Source organism: Phoenix dactylifera, chromosome 2, assembly GCF_051530095.1.
Source record: "Phoenix dactylifera cultivar Ajwa chromosome 2, Ajwa_hap1_PhDact_Kaust_v1.1, whole genome shotgun sequence".
NCBI lineage: Eukaryota > Viridiplantae > Streptophyta > Magnoliopsida > Arecales > Arecaceae > Phoenix > Phoenix dactylifera.
In genome coordinates, this window is record NC_143191.1 from 3,326,005 (window position 1) to 3,345,206 (window position 19,202).

Below are 19,202 nucleotides of genomic sequence, written 5' to 3' on the forward strand. Positions count from 1 at the left end.
ATATCTTTAGATAACTATAATTTATTCTCATTTTGCTTGTCCTATTTTCAAACTAGTCCCTAATAGCGAACATAAATCAATTACTTAATATGTTTTTGTTATTAGAGTATTCAAAAATAAACAATATAATAATAAAAAAACCTAAATTTTTTAGTGGTGCTAATGATTATAATATTTTTTTATTTTCATAAAAATAGAACTAGAAATATTTTTCTTATTCAATATTTGAAACTAAAAGATATAACATTAAAAAATAAAACTCCTAATGGTGTCCAAGAAAAAAAATAAAATCCTTAGTAATGTTGATTGTTCTTTATTTGTTTTCAAAATTATAAAATAAAAATATTAATAGTTAATAGCCCAAAATGGAACCATGTTATGTTAGATAAAATTCAAAATTATAGTTAATAATAAAGAAAATATAAAACTATTAATGGTAAACATAAAACTTATAACTACCAGATATATTTTATTTTTCAAGACTTCAAAAATAAAAGATATAATATTATAAAATTGTCCATTTTGTCAATTTGTGTAAAAATAGAAAACATAATTTACAAATAGAAAATATTGCGGTGAGCGTGGATCGAACACGCGACCTTCAGATCTTCAGTCTGACGCTCTCCCAACTGAGCTATCCCCGCACGCTTGTAAATGTTAAATTTCATCATATAAGTAACCTATAGATAATACTCTCTCTCTCACACTAAGTTATGCCACCTTTCTTCCAAGCTACTAGAGTTTATTTAGAATCTCCCAGCTAGCTAGCAAATTTGGAAGGAAGCACCCAGTTGAGATTCTCAAGAAGAATTTGTGCTTCCTACAATGCATTTTCTAACATTATATGAGGATAAAATGAACTGCATGTACCTCCATCGACTATAATCCTCGTTGGTTCATGCATGCAGGACTTATATTGCTTTCTGAGCACCGCTTCCAACACCCAAAACATTCTCCATGAAAGTGTAAACTGGGGCTAGGAGTGGCCCAATGTATTTGGGGGTTAAGGCCGTTTTGTTTTTGAGCCCTTCTCTGCAGTGAGCCGGCCTGAGGCGAACTCACAGGAGAGGCTTTTTTCTTTCTATTTTTTCTTTAAAGCCTTTTCAACGGTGGGCCTTCTTTAGGCCGGGACCCTAGGCAACCGCTTCAGTCGCTTAAGAGTTGGGCCAGCCGTGATTGGGGCTGGGAGCCGGTGATTCAAGGCCGATCCGCTTTATATATACTTGTTGGAGGACATTCATGGGGGATGCATATCATTTTCCTTGCTAGATTCTTCAAATCAATTGTAAGCATGCTCGTATTCATTGTCTGAGGAGTAGGGCTGTTAATGAGCCGAGCTGCTCGGGCTCGGCTCGGGCTCGGCTCGGTAAAAGCCTGGCTCGGGCTCGGCTCGTTAGTCAAACGAGCCCGAGCCCGAGCCCAATATGAGGCTCGTTTACATCCGAGCCCGAGCCCGAGCTCGAGCCCGAGCAGCTCACGAGCCCAAACAAGCTTGGACCTTTCGCTATTTGCAGAATGCTAATTGCTAAACAAGGAAACAACTCCCATTCTCTCATGACCCACGGCCCACGGGCCCACCCAGCCAGCCCCCTTTCGAGTGTGATCCCGACTCCCATGGCCAATAGCCAAATCCCATTTTCCCCAGCCCCCAGGCCCCCCACCGTCGACCTAAATGCTCATGCCCTAATCTCCCTCAGACCTCAGTCCCTCTCGAGTCTCGGCCTCTCCCACTCCCAGGCTCCCAGCCCTCCCCCGACTTGCTACGGCTGCCCTAGTTCCTGGATCCGGCGTCCGGCGATCCCCTTCCGGCCTTCCCCGACTTCCTGAAGCCCCAGCTCCGCTGCGCTCCGCCTTCCTTTGCCCGCACGCCGCGCCGCCGGCCGTGAATCCCGACTCCACAGACAGCAGTCACAGGCTCACAGCACCACCGAAACCTCCCCTCCAAACCCTTCAAGGCTTCAAACCCCCCTTCACCCCTACCTCCCTCCAAGCCCCTCTCACCCTCCAAACCCCTCCGCCTCCGACCCTCCCTCTCCTTCGAACCCCTCACCCCTTCCATCATCTGGACCTCGACGAGACGACGACTCGACCCCTCGACTTGCTCCTCCCTGATCTTTCCCGACTCCGACTTGCTGAGTTGCTGCGGTGCTGACCCCCGACCGGCGACCGGCCGACCCCGACTTGCTGGTGAGTTTCCTCTTCTTTCCTCACCGTCCATCATCTCTTTGCTCGGTTGCTCCTCAGTTCTTAGTCCGCGGCCGAGCCTCCGGCGCCCGCAGCGCCTGTGGTCGACCCGCGGCCGAGCCTCCGGCACCCGCAGCGCCTGCGGTCGACCCGCGGCCGACGTCCGTGCCGGTGGTGCTCGCGGCCGCCCCCTTCTTTCTTCTCTTTTTTCTTTTTTTCTTTATTTCCTTCGTTCTTCTCTCCTCCCGTCCTCCGACGAATGATAGGGATGGGGCGCCGGCCGCCGGGGCAGGCTCGGGCTCGGGCAAACGAGCCTCACGAGCTCGAGCCCGAGCCGGAGCTGTGCCAGGCGAGCCCGAGCCCGAGCCCAGTACAGGGCTCGGTACCGAGCCCGAGCCCGAGCCCGAGCCCAGACTTTTATAGAACGAGCCGAGCCGAGCCTGCTGTGGCTCGGGCTCGGCTCGGCTCGTTGACAGCCCTACTGAGGAGTGGCAATCTTAAGAAAATCCTGCTAAGGATAGGTGCATCAACCCCATCATAATTCATAGATTTATTAAGTTAGAGAAATTGGGTCAACTAATTAAGGCTGCAGCTTCTTTTAAAAAAAAAAAGAAAACCAATGGAGGATGCAGTTTATATCCGTAAATTTTTAATGGAACGTTGTTTTCCTTTGTAGGAGAACATAAAATTCGCGTGTAGTCTAGAACATTGTCCACCGATGAAAAATAAAAAAAGTTGCTTGCGTCATGATGCATGGCAAGTTTGTATTGCATACAAGGCCTAAACCGCACGCTTTCCCTATTCAGAGAAAATTATTGTAAGATCAATATCTTCAAGCCATAAAATTGAATGAAGTTAATTTTAGATTCAATCAAATATGAAATAGAGGACCATCATGCGGAAATGATGCATGAATGATTTTATATATGACCTGTCAAGTGCTAAAAGTGACAACTTGTTTGGTGGGAAGGGCTATATGTTGTTAGCAAGATTCGCCATCTCGGTACCGGTCTTCGTATCGGTACTATTTTATTACGGTATCAATATGCAGTACGGTATGAGACGGTGAAGCACATTGAGTGTTGGTATGGTATGAAACTGCATACCGATTTAGTACTGATATAGTATAGTATGTTTGGTACGGTACAATACCGATTGGTATGGCAAATATGGGTTGCTGGTCTTTTCTATTTTTTAAGTTTTATGATCTTCAAAACCATCTAGAATTTCATCAGCTTAATTTCCAGGCAAGGAATTGCAACCAGTGCATGTAACCAAAGGTAAATCATTTTGGTGAATGCATCCAAAACAATAAATGCTAAAAGCAGGGCATGTGAGGACCAGTGCGAGCGTATGTTTAGTCCTACATCAGTTGTTCACTGAATAGATCTTGGATATTTATACAAGATCAAAAAATCCATATAATATTTTCCAGCTAGCTTTTTTGGGTGAGGTTCTGTTTGTTACATAATTCATCATGGTCTAGTCCTCTTGAGCTGAGCTCACCTCCAATGATCACTAGCACCACCGTTTTGCAGTTCTTAGTTTTACTGCCATCATTGTAGCCCAAGAGAAGGGGTGGGCATAGAAATGGATTGTGAACAGATTCAAACCATTGGAGAAGGCTGAAGACTTCTTCAGTTGAAGGGTTCTAAATACTGAGGAAGCTTAACCTTACAAACTTAGATCATGTGCACGATCTAAGGCACTCATTTCTTTCTCCTTATGTGTGTATGAGGTGGAATCTCAACCTAGTTTTATTTTATGAAAATAAAATAAAATATTTGCTCAAGATAAGTATTTTTTTAGGAAAAAAAAGAAGACAAATATAGAATTTGGCTTTACAGGAACCAACCTCGCACCCCTTTGCAGGAACCAACCTCACTTGGAGAAACCGCATTCATCCCCCACGGAAAGGTAAAACATTTAAAAAGGCCTACAGCTTGCACAGGCCCAAGTCTCTACAGTAACTCCGTTTCTTTGTTTTGAATGATTGCAAACACTAATTCAGGTTCATATAATTGGAGAAGTCTTCTATCTTAGATCCTTCAAATGAAGCATGCCAATCAAAGCTGAAGGAGTGGACTGTAGGAAATCAAATTAGTAACCTCAACTCTTGGAATATATACTGAGATATTAACTGATTGTATCCAAAATGACGAAATGAGAAAGGTTCCAAGGATTCTTAGGTGACAAATTCATGAGATTTTGATGGTATGATTCATACTGATGCATCCCTCAGAACTAGCGAGCTCCGAATGTTCAATTCATAACCAATGTACAGTAATCACCACCAGCATGTACAGTCTTAGCTTCATTACCATTTTAAATGGTGGCCTTCAACGACAACAAGACTTGGGTCCATTGGTTGAAAAATTACCCCTCTCCGGCTAAGCACATGCATTGGAGATAGGTTTGGGTTTCCAATTCACATGGTTGAATACCATTCATACTTAAAAAAAAAAAAAGAAGAAGAAAAAGAAAAAATTAAAATTTTTTTATCGAGACTTGCTGATTCGAGTGGGGAGAAGAAATATTTTCTTCAACCTGTTCAACTCTAATCTCTTAAAAGAAAATTAGTAGAAGATAGATATATTGTGAAAGTAGGGCTTAAGTCCTCTATTTTTTTATTAATAATTAAAAAGTTGAGGTACATAATCTTTATTTATAATAGTGAGGTTCACTCTTACACAATTTTGGTCGGATTACTGTTCCTAATTTTAATAGAATTTTCTTTTCTAAAATAGACATTACTAGTAGAAATATTCTAAACAAAACTAAAATTCTTGAGAATGTAGATTGCGATTTCTATATTATCTCTGCTTTCCGTCGCTCCGCTTGATTCTTCTCGGATAGAGAGCTACGTATCGTTGCCAACCCTGCTTGTAGTAGCCAAAGTGGTTTACATCAAGTCTAGTAATCCTTCTGGATCACTTGCTTAACTATAAAAGGAGCTACATATTTAAAAATAAATAAGGCAAAAAAAAAAAACAGAGTTCTCTTATGGAGACTTGGTGAACTCTACAAGGAGCACACAAGAAAATCGCATGACAAAGTATAAAATCAATATCATTACAGATAATATTTGGACAACCATTTCTATTTCATGCAGCCAAATTATGATAAATTCTTATATTAATATGGAATGCCAACTATCCGAGCCTTCGCAACTGAATCCCTGCAGCAATGCCCTCCATGGCATTGGAAGCATTTCTCGGAAGTCCTTTTCTTGTATCTCCATCTTATCGATCTAATCTCACATAATTATATCAAGCATTCAAGAATGTTGGCGGCTGGGCTTGGATGCGGTGGCGTAGGCATAAGAGTTGCAACGTTGGTGTCACTGCCAACCATTGATCCTTAGTATCCTATCATACCAAGTCATCATCTGATGTCCACTTGCATATGATTGCTGAACTCGTACACTACAAAGAAAGAGAAAGAAATGGTAATGGATTGCTGAATTCGTACACTACATAAGAATAGGTAACATTACCTTTTCTTTTCCTCAACAAAACAAAAGTAGTTCAATTATCCTTATCCCATGATCACAAGTCATTTTTCCAAGCGATAATTCAGCAGCAACTTCTAAATTATCTTTAGCATATGATTTCTGTTGCATTTGCAAACTAAGAACGATTACATTAATATGTGTGTGTGTATATATATATATATGTAATATTGTGATTAGCCTTTTGTAATTATCATGGAATTGATCATTTCTGTCACAACCCAGTACCTTACCAAAAATGGCTAGCTGGAAGGTATTATTTGGGTTCCTTGATCTTGTATAAGTACCCAAAATTTATATAGCGAATAACCGATGCAGGAGTACTCAACATACGCCCGTACGATCCTCACAGTTTTCATAGGCTGATTATGCATTCAAAGCCGTGTGGTCTCGACCGGACTCCAAATTCTCCATGTGGAAAGACCAACATTTCAAATGAGGGTGGATGAAGATTTTAGTTAGACTGGCATTTTCACCAACCTCTAAGGTGTCTTATCAAATGAAAGTCAGTGAGGGTGCAATGGATGGTTTTGGTAGGCTAACTAAGGTCTTGAATGGAGCATGATGTGGGAGTCTATGGTTGAAAAGAGAAAGGTGGCAGCATGCATGTGGGTATTTTCAAACTTGGTTGGCTGTGGAGAGGTGTTGCCCACAATATTCTTTGGGCAGATGACCTTTGAGAACTTTGGGGCAAAAGGAGAAGTTTGGTGAAGTCATTCGTTTCCTCGAGTTGCCGAGTTCTATTGGCGTCAAAATAGACATGGCTGAGAAAAGATGGTTTAGTTTTAAAATTGAAACAATGAAGGGGTGGTTACTATGTATATTTGAATATAAGGGTTTTTTTTTTTTTGTGTGTGTGTGTGTGTTTTTTATAGGTAAGCCATACTGCACATTGTAGACATTTGCAGGTAACCTAAAAGTTTCTCCATGTACTGACTGAAAGCTACGTCAAACCTTTCCTACATCCATGTATCTCGTCCTCACACACACACACACACACACACACACACAGAGACAGACACAGAGAGAGAGTTGTCTAATAAGAAAGGTATGTTTCCCATGTAAATGAATTTTATCAGAAGTTGGAGTAAAGACAAGGAGAAGGTTGCCAGCAGTTGTCTTATATGTTCGTCTGGGAATGCTTGCAGAGAGAATTCTTGTGCAAACTTTTATTTAATTGAATCCTTAATTAGGACAAAACTATAAGGTTTCATATTATGGGATGTAGTTTGGTGGAACAAGGCCCCACAAAAGACCACAAGTTCAATTTTTTGCCGACAGTACGAATAGAAAGAGTAGACATGTTGTAAGCTTAAAACTAGTGTGCAATCCTTGGCAGATCTTAGTAAATGTTATTAGATTAAAACTAATCTTCACTCCTTAGCAAATCTTAATGTAAGGTGCTCTCGAGCCCTCGCGCATACAAACAAATGTAGAAGTAATCAAGGAGAGGAAAGAAGGAACATCATTTTTCATCAAGATTATCTTTGTGTCCATCATACACTCGTGCAATCGTAACAACATAATTAATGTAATCTATATGCCACGATGCATAATACATCGATCATATACACAGTTTATGTCATATATATATATATATATATATATATATATATATATATATATATATATATATATATATATATATATATATATATATATATATATGCAAGTGCACCAAACATGTGATTGATGAAATGGAAGAAAACCATGTACAACAAACGAATCCAACTGCCGCTGTATTATTTGAGAATTAATTTTCTCTTAATTTTTAGGCAATCAAAGATTAAATTAACTTCATGATCATTGTTGTTGATAAAGTCTAATGTGCTTCCCATCATCCCACAAGCACCACTACGTTTTGTTACTCTCATTTTAATTAGAAAGCATGCCATCTTTGTTGTATTAATCTCCAAAATTGTTCAACAATATATATCTCTAATTCTTGAAAAAACAACAAACAAGGTATATATAGAGTTCACTAGCTAGAGCCATCAAGAAAAGATATAAAGCCTACATGTCCCGTTACCAAGGAGATTCATAGAGTACTTTCTCTTTTTTAGCAAAACGGTTCATTGAACAGGCCCATACCTATCTAGAATTACTTCGTATTCTTCTTTCTTTTTCTTTCGCGAGAACATATATGTACATAATAACTTGCATTCATGCACATGAATTTATTATCTATGCAACTTGATTTGTTGGATGTTGATTAATTCTCTCACATCATAGCATATCATTTTGGAAGAAGGTGAGAACTATGATTGGGTATGATGTGCATTATATGGTTAGACATGTTTTTTGTTGTTTCTTCGTGTTTTAGCCATAGGCTGATGGTTCCTTGATGGACAATCTTTGATCTCCTTGTTGTTTCTTCGTGTTTTGGTCCTTTTGCCTTTGGTTCATTTGGAAAAATTCAAAAGGTGGTACAATTTTTTCTAGACTTGATTAAACTTCCAATGTTTTTATTACTGTATGAACGAATTGCTAAAAGTTATTATAAAGATGTGATTAATTGGTGATTGTTACGTACGCAAGATATATAACTTCTTTTTTTTTTATTTTTAATTTTTTTTGAAGAACACAAGATGCCATCTATAGCAACCAGCTTTTTTTGACCCTTGTTTTTTTTTTCTCAAACAAATTAAATGGTTCTATTAGCTTATACTTCACCATCTATACAACTAACTAATGTTGCACATTGAAGGTCAAGCAAGATGTCATCATATAATTGTATGCTGATTTATAGACCAACGGATCGATCTCATCGCTATGATCACCAAGCATTGCTTGACGAAGGAAAATAAACTAAAAATCAAAAAGCAGTTGGGGTATGACTATTCCATGTAGACGTGCATGTAAAAGAAATGTGCAGAAGAGTATGATTACATAGGATGTAACATCTCCATCAGTAAGGTATAGACCTCAGAAACATATCTCTATCATCTAAAATCAGACTGGTTATCTGTATATGGAGGTAAACAAAGACGGTCTACCTAGATTTTCCTGATGCAGATTCAAACGGTGTTCAACTTTTCTAACCTTGCATTGAATGGTTAGAAGATGGTGCAAGGAAAAGAGAATCCAATTAAGAAATCTCATCTGTAACATCACAAATCTAACAAATCTAAGACTTCTCCCTCAAAGATCCCAACTAATTATCTTAGCTCATTTGTAATTTCATATGTAACAATAAAAACCACAGTTGGATAAATGCTTCGACTTTTTAGTGACTGCATTTGTTCATCGCACTGTAGTTTGCTAAACTAACAATTCTCTGTTAATAGTTTGCTAATGTGAAACTATATGTTTTGTTTAAGAGAGAAAAAAGAAAACTGTAACTAATAAATGGACGCTTCCTTCTTTTCCCTCTCAAATAACCCACCCGGCCCTGCCCTTATTCTCCCTAGCGCAAAAAGGAAAATGAAGGAAATCAGCACTTTACCTACAAAACATAAACTAAATTGCACAAAACTAAAGCACAAGTAAATTTAAAGATGCATGTAATCTTTGTATTTTTTTTTTGAGAAATAAGATGCTTTCACTAAATTAGATCAACAGGAATTTTAGAATTCATTTGATATAGCACTAACATATAATTTAAATCAGAAAAGCCATAAGTGCCTAACGAAAAAAAAGAATAGTAATACCTATTATTCAATACATTTGCTTAAGTTCTAGGAGTAATCATCCATTTTTGCATCCAACACCATCTATTACATTAATATAACTATGAGGATTCGTGCAAGCATGTGTTCAGTCCTACATCAGTTATTTGCTGGGTAAATCTTGGGTACTTATACAGGATCAAGAAATTCAAATAATATCTTCCAACTAATCTTTTTGGATGAGATCAAGTGAGAGTTTTAGTGCTTTTGGACAAAAAACCAACGTAGAGGTTTCACAAACGTATCCTTTGCACAAATAGAGATGATCCATCAAATTAGGTCTTGTGACCAAAAATTCAACTACCAACCTGTATAGTTAATAAAACTTATGTGCATGGTCTAACTGTTTTTTTCTTTTTTCTCTTTTTTCTCTTTCTTTAGAACATACAAGGCCATGTTAGCAAACCCATTTAACTGTTTTTAAGAAAAATTGATTTGCATATTTGAAAATATACAAAAAACTTGACATAAAAAGATACTCACAAAAAGTCTGGAAGAAGCTACAATTTATTGAAATTTCAGAAAAAGCGTGCGCACACACACATTATGTGTGTGTGTATATATATATATATATATATATATATATATATATATATATATATATATATATATATATATATATATATATATATATGCTTACAAGCAAAAGATGTGGTCCGTAAACCTAAAAAAAACGAGTAAAGAGGAGCAGGAATAAGTGCACACTAAAAATATTATTTATTTACAAATAATTATTAATAAAATATCAATCTATTTGTGATCACACGTAAATAAGGGGAGGTTCGAACTAGTACAATTGATAAAGTTATATATTAGCACCAATGCCTGAACCGAGTCTCTCACCCAATTTCTACTAGGTTTTCTCCCATCCTAGTTCTCAAATTAATTTCATGGTCAGGAATGACTAAATTATATAAGGATCTATTACTTTCAAGAGTTAATAAAATAAAGGATTGATTTTTTCCATTCTTTGGGTTGCTCAAAAAATATTTGGAATATATATCTAGAAAGAGAGAGAGAGAGAGAGAGAGAGAGAGAGAGAGAGAGAGAGAGAGAGAGAGAGAGAGAGATTGCCAAGGAAGTTGAAAGAAATATTGTGAAGAAAGTTATGAGGATAGGTGAGATTTGAGAATGAAGGAGGAAGTTAAGAGAAATATCCTTAAGAAAATTGTGAGGATAGGTCGGATTTGAGAGTGAGAGATGAGCCAATATCAAAACACGCAAGCCGTATTGAGGTGCTATACACGAAGGGAAAACCACATGAAATAGCACTTCTCTTATCGTGCAAAGCCAACTAAAGTGACTTGCCATCAAAACCCCAGACCAATCCATCACCCCTTCCCTCCTACTTATGCCTTCCTCTCCTCTTCCTCTCATCCCCTCTTTCTTCCAACTCTTATTTCGATATCATAGCGTTTCACCCATGATACCTTCATGCAAGGCAGTTTAAACAAAGAGGAGCTTTGCTAATCATGGAGTCACCGGCGGTCGCCGGAGGAGCCGATGACTCCGAGGGGTGCACCCGAGGTCATTGGAGGCCCGGTGAGGATGAGAAGCTACGACAGCTTGTCGAGGAGTACGGACCTCACAATTGGAGCTCGATCGCTGAGAAGCTTCAAGGAAGATCAGGTACCAATAAGAACTTGAGCTATAAAAAAAAAACATTCCAATATTTCCCATTATTTGATTCCAAGTTTCTTTTGATCCTTAGTTCCATCATCACAAGTGAATATTGGAAAAGTGCACTAAAGCCAAGTAATCTTATGGTGAAGTACAAGATAAGGCATGTGAAAGGTCTAGTCATTAGACTCTTAAGGATGAAACTTCTAGTTTTTGTGCATCTTAGTTCTTAAGAAACGTGTTCTTATATTTGTCCAATCTATTTGTAGGAAAGAGCTGTAGATTGAGGTGGTTTAACCAACTTGACCCTAGGATCAACAAAAGACCATTCACAGAAGAAGAGGAACAAAGGCTCCTCGCGGCCCACCAGGTTCATGGCAACAAGTGGGCGCTCATGGCACGGCTCTTCCCTGGTAGGACTGACAATGCTGTGAAGAACCACTGGCATGTGATCATGGCTCGAAGACAAAGAGAACGGTCCAGGATCAGTAGCAAGAGATACTTTCAAAGTCCCCTTCTTGATGATTGCACCAACACCAGCACTGGACATCAAGGAGAGAGTAACTCGAGGCCCCCAACAAAAGATAGGATCTTTGGGTTATCACCTTCGAGGGCCTTCTCTGGATCAACCAAATCATCATCACTACGTGATAATTCTGGTGCGAAGAGAATGGATTACTATAATCAGAGACATGGCTTCAAGATTCTTGAGAGCTTTCACTCGACCAACCAGCGTCTTTTCTCACGCCACTGCACTTCCATGTATGGCGCCAATCAGAATTTCAGTGCACTAGGACAGGCCAACAAGAAGCCATTTGTTTACTACCCCGGCGGATTCACCTCTGGGAACGATGGTTGTGCAGGAAAGGATCCAAATGAGTCTGAAATAATTAGAGTCGGGGATAATATGATTCGGTTGGTGAATATTAGAGCTAATGATGAGCAAGAACAGGAAGATGACTCGCCAAGCTACAAGGATGTTCCATTCATAGACTTCTTAGGTGTGGGTATCGCCTCATGAATTCCAAAACCTCTAGTGTATCTGAGAGGAACCACCATGGTGCATGGTGGTTGTCTTGTTGATTTAGTGTAACTAATGCTGGTTATTTAATGCAAGGAAGCCCTTGTTCAATTTGTTTTTCTTTTTGTTTTGATTTAAATTTCTTGTTTCGATTTATTTAAAAAGATGGCAGGTTAGAGTGCCGACAAGTGAAATCCGAGAACTATGTGCTTGTTACTTTCAGATCTTTGAATGGCTAGCAAGGAAGGTGCTGAATAAGAGACCATGCATGGCTATAGCACCGAGAACTATGTGCAAGGGCTCCCAGAAAATGATTCAGGGCTACGTAGGAAAGTTTGTTGTTTTAAGGACGCATCCTCTTGTAAGTCAGAATTTCTTGGAGTACCTTACGATGGATTAGAGTGCCTTTCTTAATAGCTTTAATTAAACATATTTTAGTGGGCTATATTCTAAGCAATTGTATGTTCCTTATAATATGATCAATTACGAGAGATTTAAGAAAGATAATGTTGGTTTAGTGGATGCGTAATTTTCTAATAAAACCAGCTTTGTCTGTCCAATTGATTGAACATGTCAGGTACCGGTAAGGGGATGTTTTCCCATCTCATTGTATTTACTCTTTTAGTAGTCTAATGTTAAGTCCCTTTATTTTCTGTCCATTCAAAATATGACCCCATTATGGTTCTAACTTTAGCAAACCACTACCAGAAAACACGCGTATAGTGACGGGACATTAGTGACGGACCGTTATCAGTTACTATTTGTGACGGATTAGTGACCGACAGAAATTTGGTCACCGTGGTGTAAACTTAGTGACCGTTTAGTGACAGACCGGTCACAGAATGCGCGGGTAGGATGGGCGCCAAATCTTAGTGACCATCATAGTGACGAGGTATCTGTTAGCAATATGATAACCAAAATTGCAACCAGACAGTGACAAATGCAGCCGTCACAAATATAGTAACCCTAGTATTTATAAATTTTTAAAAGATTATTTTTGGCAGTAACAGATTATTGACAAAAATTTCTGTCACCAAATTTAATTTTTAATTCCAAAAATATTAAAAATATTATTTTTGAGTAAACCTAAATTAAAAGAAAAGATAAAAGGAGGAATATCCAAAATGAAACTAAGTGTGCCCGCCGTTCCGCCCAAATTTCTTCGATAATCCAAATTCCAATCACTCTCTATAAAACTCAAATTTCTTCTTCTCATTTTAAAATCTCATGGTGTCGGCCATGACCCATTTGCACCCCTATTGCAAGTTTTTTGCTTTATAGAATTTTTTTATCATGCTTTATAGTTTTTTTTTTTTTTTTTTTTTTTTTTGCTGAGAACGGGTGCTTCATACAGTACGGGTATGAATACACCCAATAAGATCAAAATACAAAATCTCGCGGAAATCATGCTTTATAGTTCAAAAATATTTTTGCCTTGCAAGTCCCGTCCAATCAGCCTTATAAATAAAAAATAATTTGATATGAAATTTGGCTTGCAAACCGATTTAGCCCAAATCAGCCTTAGATATACAATTTGGCTTGCAAACCGACTTAACAAAAACCCTAACCTTTCCCTTCCCTTCCCTTCCCCTCCCTCGCTGAGAGCCGCCGCCGCCGCACCCACCCCCCCCCACTCCCTCGCCCCCCTCCCTCGCTGAGAGCCGTCGCCGCCCTCCCTCGCTGAGAGCCGCCGCCGCACCCCCTCGCTGAGAGCCGCCGCCGCACCCCCCCTCCCTCGCTGAGAGCCGCCGCTGCCTCCCCTCCCTCGCTGAGAGCCGCCGCCGCCGGCCCCCCTCCCTCGCTGAGAGCCGCCGCCGCCGCCGCCCCCGCCCCCCCTTTTCCCTCGCTGAGAGCCTGATAGCCGCCTCCTCTCGGTGTCGTCGCCTCTTCAACGACCGGCCGGCGGCTCTTCGCGTCCTTCTCCCCCGGACGGCAACCTCCGCGGCTCCGGTCACCGACTCACAGTCACCGGTAAGAGTTTTCTCCTCCTCCTCCTCCTCTTCAAGCTCGATCCCGGTAGATTTTGCCCAAGCCCGGAGAGAGAAAGAGAGAGAGAGAGAGAGGTGGTGGGGCAGCGAGAGAGCTCGGAACAGTAGGTCTCCCAAAAATAAGGGTTCAATGTAACAGGTATCAGGGAGAGAATATTATTTAGTTTTAGTCATACATTGAATTATCTTAAGCATGCTCAAATTCTATATGTTTCTTTTCAACCCTCCTTTAGCACGACCATCTATTTTGATCCCTTAAATGGAGGAATATTTAGCCTGAGATATTTTTATTTTTTAATATGCCTCACCTCTGCTTCTAGAACTCCTATTGTTTGAAAAGAAATTGTGCTAAAATTCCTCTATGTGAGCCTTATGCAACATAGATATTTAAAAATCCTATTAATGAAGGAAGAAACAAGTGAGCACTGAGTAAATACTTGATGTTACGGGCAACCTAGTCCTCTGAGCTTCGTGCATAAGTAAAATTTGCCTGCAAATTTGTTTTATGTACTTTTGATATGTTTAAAATTGTCTTAGTTGCTTTTAATTGTTGTCGTTCATGCTTATAAAATTTCAAGTACTACATTTTCTACGAGGCTGAATTAGCTTTTGTTGATGTTGTCAATTAACTTCTGCTGTCTTCCATTTTCCTGGGCTAGCAAGTAGTCTTTTAGAATGTTAATGGTCATGTTGTTATATCTTATTTGCTGTTTAGTTAAATAACTGTGATTACTATATCATCTGCCACAGGGAAAATCATGGCCACCATGAACATGAATCTTATTATGGAGAACGGGACACAGAAAGTTTAGTTGTGGTATGCTTATTGTTTCGATTTAAATTTGATGTGCAGTAATTAATCATCGGCACTGTCATTGCACATCATTGCCTTATGGTGTACTCGTCTATCATAAGAGTTAGGCATATGCATTGTCACTTTATTTGTTAGCCCTGTTAACTGGTTTAACTGCTTGTTTGGAGTTCTTAATTTTAGGCAATGGAAACTCTGGTTGCACCTGTTCCAAGAGAGTTCCATAAACTAGCATTGGATGACAAATCTGGTCAAACCATCGATACAGCAAAACGGCCTGCGCCATTGACTAGTGGGTGTAGAATAGAAGGTTTTGTGCTTGTCAAAAAGGTAAAATAAGCTTCTGCATTGAATTCATTCACCATTTTGAGTTTGCAGAATCTTCTATGATGTTAATGCAAATGTTACTGTAAGTCTCGGAACCATTTCTATGTACTTAAAATTTTTTGATTGATCAGATACCTTGTTACTGTTTGATGCTCCATCATGATATCAGTAGTTGACGCTTAGTTTAGCATTAGCAGCACGAACACCAAGCCATAACTTATTTTCGAGGAATTGGACAGGAAGTGAAATATTGACTTCCTATATTTACACTGTTTTGATGTTTCTAATGTTAATCACCTGTCAGATAGCAATGAACAGGAGTTACCTATTTGTACCATGCCGATTATGAAACAGAGGCTGTGAAGAGAGATCTAAATGTACCCTCTTTGGATTTGCAGATTGAGCATTACCTTCAATTGGTAAAGACTGAGATAGCATCAAGAAAATCTTCTCGGGAGTTTAAATTGCTAGAGGAGTATGAGTATACAGCCCACAGTAGTTTGGTGCACAGTCTGCATATTCCTGCTGCCAAATTCCATTTTGAGCCCTCTCCTATGCAGGCTGGTTTCTGACACTTGGATACACATTTACCAAATTCAAAATCTGTGAGCTCATCGTTATTTTGAATTTCAGGTCTTGGTAACTGAAGTTCCAAAATCCTTCTCGCACTTCATTACAAATGTATGTGCTATCATTGGAGGCATTTTTACGGTTTGCACTCGATCTCTTTAAATGATATCTTCGGTTTTGTACTGCCGAATGCGTATGAAAAATTTGACCTTATTGGCTTTCAGGTGTCTGGAATATTGGATTCTATCCTGCACAATACGATCCGGCTTATGAGAAAGGTTGAATTAGGAAAACAATTTTGATGGGCAAAGGTGAAATATTGGTTGTACAACAGGTCCAAAGTTTTGCTCATTCCCCTAGTTAGCAATTCCATTTTGAATGCTTTCACTCATAAGAGAAGTGAAGTTGTCATGGTAAGTATAATTTTTTTATAATTCATAAATATTATTGAGCTTGCTCATGTTTATCTCTTGTTTGATCCACCATAATGTTTTTCTCTTCTTTTAAATCAACTTGCAGGCAAAGTATTCAGCTGAATACTCCAAAAAATATGGTGATGCCTCCACCTCAGATGCTCCTCCACGTGATTATGACTTGTGGTTTGACGCAACTGATGTCCCAACTCATGGCCATGTCTATGGCTTTAGTCCCCTAGAGGATCTCACTGGAATTATTGGGCAATCATCATCTGCTTCCACCTCTACAGGTCAAGCTCCAGAGCTGTACACTCATGAAGACCTTCTACGTATTCTTGAGCAGGAAAAGAAAAAATGGCAAGAGGAGGTTCTTCAAAAGATGAGAGAAGAGATTGGCTTTGGACCAAGGCATGCAGAACGGGGGAGTAATGGTGATTCTGATTCTGCTGATCATGCTTCATTATAATTGTTTTTGCCTTAGATGATAGGTCTTTGCATTCCTAGGAGGAATGAAATCTCTGTTGATCTTTATGACATATTTTTAGACTTTGATTTTGATGGATTCAGGACATGTTGATGCCAATTTTGAATGACATTTAAAATGACTTTTGCGTAATGTTGAATGCCTTTGCTATTAATGATATTACTATTATTATTATTATGTGCCAATCAATGTACCAAATGTACCAGGTTATTAGATTGTGATCGGTGACCAAATTTTGGTTACTAAATTGTTTACCAAGTATTGTGACGGATTTTGGTCAATAAAAATTGATTTTGCTCAGCGCGTTTGTAACCAATTAGTGACCGTAAACTTATCACTAGGTCAGTGACGGGATTAATGACAAATGTAGTGACAAAATGTGTGACCATGTCTGTGACGACTAAATCTGTCACTAAAGGTCGTGACAGATTAGTGACCAAACTTGTGACCGCATTCTGTGACAAAATCAGTGACGAAGTTGCCTTCGTCACTAACTCCGCAACTGGATAGTGACGGGAAATACATAATTTCTTAAATATTTAATTCTTGAATTTGTAACGGCTTAGTGACGGCGGTTCTGTCACGGAGGTTAGTGACGGGAATCGCCGCCGTCACAGAGAATTTAGCGACGCGTGTTTTTGTAACGAAGTCAGTGACGGGAGCTCCAGTCACAAATTCCATATTAGTAACCGGAAACACGGTATAGTGACGGGAATCTCCGTCACTATACGCGTGTTTTCTGGTAGTGAACGTCGTTAAACTATCACATACAAGCTAATATAAAGAATAGCAACTCAATCATGGCCTTCAGGTCGGGTAGGACCAGATAGGGATCAGATCGAATATATGATAGGACAAAAATATGTCAACCAAAATCCAACCTGTTTATTAAACAGATTAAAAATCTAGACCTGAACTTGACCTTTTTTATTAAACAAATAATACAAGCCGGCCTGAAACAGGTTGAATCAAGTTAAACGGGTTGAACAAGTTAAACAGTGCCACCCTTAAATTCTCAAGAACATAGTTAATAAAATATCCTTTTCATTATCGAATTAAGAAAGTAGATCATGCAAGGTACACTATACCGGCCCAAATCGGACGATACAGAGCATATCGTATCGTACCGTATATTGTAGGATCACTGTCAACTTTTATCTAGAAATCTTTAGGCCAATCGTAGCCACAACTTTTAAGAGGATTTGCCGATAAGTCTGGTTCTTACACTCCAAGAAAGGACCTTGGATAACCTTGTTGATAGATGTTTTATTCAACCACTGGAAAATTTATATCCTAATTTTTGTAGCTTAGAGCTTGTCATGGTTGACGTTTAGAAGAAAAACTTACCTTACCCATCAACTTGGACCAGTCAAAACAATGAAGAGATCAGTTAATCACAATTTGGTAACATCGACAGCTAGACTCTACTAGAAGTTTCAATGACAAATTCCAACATCATCATCTAGGATATAGGAGAAACCACTAACAAAATTCTGAAAATATGTCATTTCAAGAGCACCATATAAATATTTTCAGGTGTTTGTTCTCAATCGCTAATGCTGATGCCTCTTGAATTGGAAATTAGATGAATAATGAGTTCGGAACCTCTGTAGTGCAACTTTTGCACCGCAAAGTTCTGTACTGTCGTGGAAAGCTTCTATATCATCCATCTCGGAGACGGACTGCTCTCATTCATTCCACTGTTTGAGCAATACACGGTGCGTTGCAGCAATGAAGGAGACTCGTTTATCTCCAAGATGAATGATGTAGTAGCCATCCATGATGGTACAGAATTTTGCGGTGCCAAAGCTGCAATATAGAGGATCCTGGTTCGGTAAATGATAGTTTATCTGGGCTTTTTATCCATTGCCAACCATACTTTGCTTATTTACGCCTTGCAAACTAGAAACCATTTCAAATGACTGGGATATCGCACCTACTAATGGGCATGTCACATTTCATCTGCATCACAGCGGTTATTTTCAAACTCGTGAGTGTGATTTCTCTTACAAGCTTCCATCTTTTGGCATCCTTAGCATTGCCTCTATGAAGTTTACATGTTATCTTCCAGACAGAGGAATAGACATTGTCTTACGGGTGCTTCTTTAGAATATTCTCTAGTAACATCACCATATGTTCGACATTTTGTAAAAGGTGACCGCACCTGAAAAAGTCGAAGTATTTATGTCAGCAGCGTTAGAAAACAGATCGCACACAAGTGAGGTTGGAGGGAACTCTCATATCTTCCTCCTGAAGAAGTCTTCCATAAATTTAATCCTGCGGAAATTTGTGCAAAGGAAAAGCCAAAGAGAGTTGTTGCCGCTGAGGACCAACTTGACCTAAGTGCCAAGCAGAAGAGATGCTGGAGGGCTCGATGATAGGCTATTTGGATCGTGTGAGACTACGATTGAGAGCGGAAGGTTGTGTGTAGGGTCCTGATATGTGACCAAGCTCCAACTTGAAATGGCAAAGATGAAGAAGTTCTCTTGTTGAAATGTATTCAATAGAAAACCCTCCGATGCCTAAATCAGGACGACATTCAGAGAACAGAGGAGGTTCTTAGTAGTTTATCATGGCAACAGAGTACTTACTTGAAAGTCCC

The 19,202-nt window shown here is 39.3% G+C and overlaps 2 protein-coding genes and 1 non-coding gene across 5 annotated transcripts; 2 read left to right on the top strand and 1 right to left on the bottom strand.

Moving 5' to 3' along the window:
- Positions 1-571: 571 nt before the first annotated feature.
- On the bottom strand, positions 572-644 carry TRNAF-GAA (transfer RNA phenylalanine (anticodon GAA)). The gene has a single exon. It is a non-coding gene; the product is annotated as a tRNA-Phe (tRNA).
- A 9,921-nt stretch (positions 645-10,565) lies between these two features.
- On the top strand, positions 10,566-12,121 carry LOC120107586 (uncharacterized). 2 transcript variants are annotated; one of them, XM_088714998.2, is made up of 3 exons: positions 10,854-10,992; positions 11,075-11,157; positions 11,253-12,121. In XM_088714998.2, exons 2-3 carry the CDS (start codon positions 11,127-11,129, stop codon positions 12,002-12,004), a joined length of 783 nt encoding a protein of 260 aa, XP_088571124.2. In that variant the 5' UTR covers positions 10,854-10,992; positions 11,075-11,126; the 3' UTR covers positions 12,005-12,121. The 2 variants fall into 2 exon arrangements, with proteins under 2 accessions (XP_038976842.3, XP_088571124.2); XM_039120914.3 differs by lacking the exon at positions 11,075-11,157 and having other exon boundaries at positions 10,566-10,992.
- Positions 12,122-13,692: 1,571 nt separating this feature from the next.
- On the top strand, positions 13,693-16,732 carry LOC120110868 (protein disulfide isomerase-like 5-4). 2 transcript variants are annotated; one of them, XM_089928663.1, is made up of 7 exons: positions 13,693-13,975; positions 14,743-14,809; positions 14,987-15,133; positions 15,529-15,690; positions 15,764-15,811; positions 15,925-16,113; positions 16,220-16,732. In XM_089928663.1, the coding sequence occupies exons 3-6, from the start codon at positions 14,990-14,992 to the stop codon at positions 16,000-16,002; spliced, it is 432 nt and encodes a 143-aa protein (XP_089784789.1). In that variant the 5' UTR covers positions 13,693-13,975; positions 14,743-14,809; positions 14,987-14,989; the 3' UTR covers positions 16,003-16,113; positions 16,220-16,732. The 2 variants fall into 2 exon arrangements, with proteins under 2 accessions (XP_089784789.1, XP_089784787.1); XM_089928661.1 differs by having other exon boundaries at positions 13,698-13,975; positions 15,764-15,841.
- Positions 16,733-19,202: the final 2,470 nt, after the last annotated feature.

Excerpts from the sequence above, each read along its gene's own strand:
- LOC120107586 (XM_039120914.3), top strand. The coding sequence starts at position 10,836 with ATGGAGTCACCGGCGGTCGCCGGAGGAGCCGATGACTCCGAGGGGTGC. Across the intron at positions 10,993-11,252 it reads GAAGCTTCAAGGAAGATCAG|GAAAGAGCTGTAGATTGAGG; the intron begins GTACCAATAAGA and ends ATCTATTTGTAG.
- LOC120110868 (XM_089928661.1), top strand. The coding sequence starts at position 14,990 with ATGGAAACTCTGGTTGCACCTGTTCCAAGAGAGTTCCATAAACTAGCA. Across the intron at positions 15,691-15,763 it reads TTGAGCCCTCTCCTATGCAG|GTCTTGGTAACTGAAGTTCC; the intron begins GCTGGTTTCTGA and ends TTTGAATTTCAG. Across the intron at positions 15,842-15,924 it reads TCATTGGAGGCATTTTTACG|GTGTCTGGAATATTGGATTC; the intron begins GTTTGCACTCGA and ends ATTGGCTTTCAG.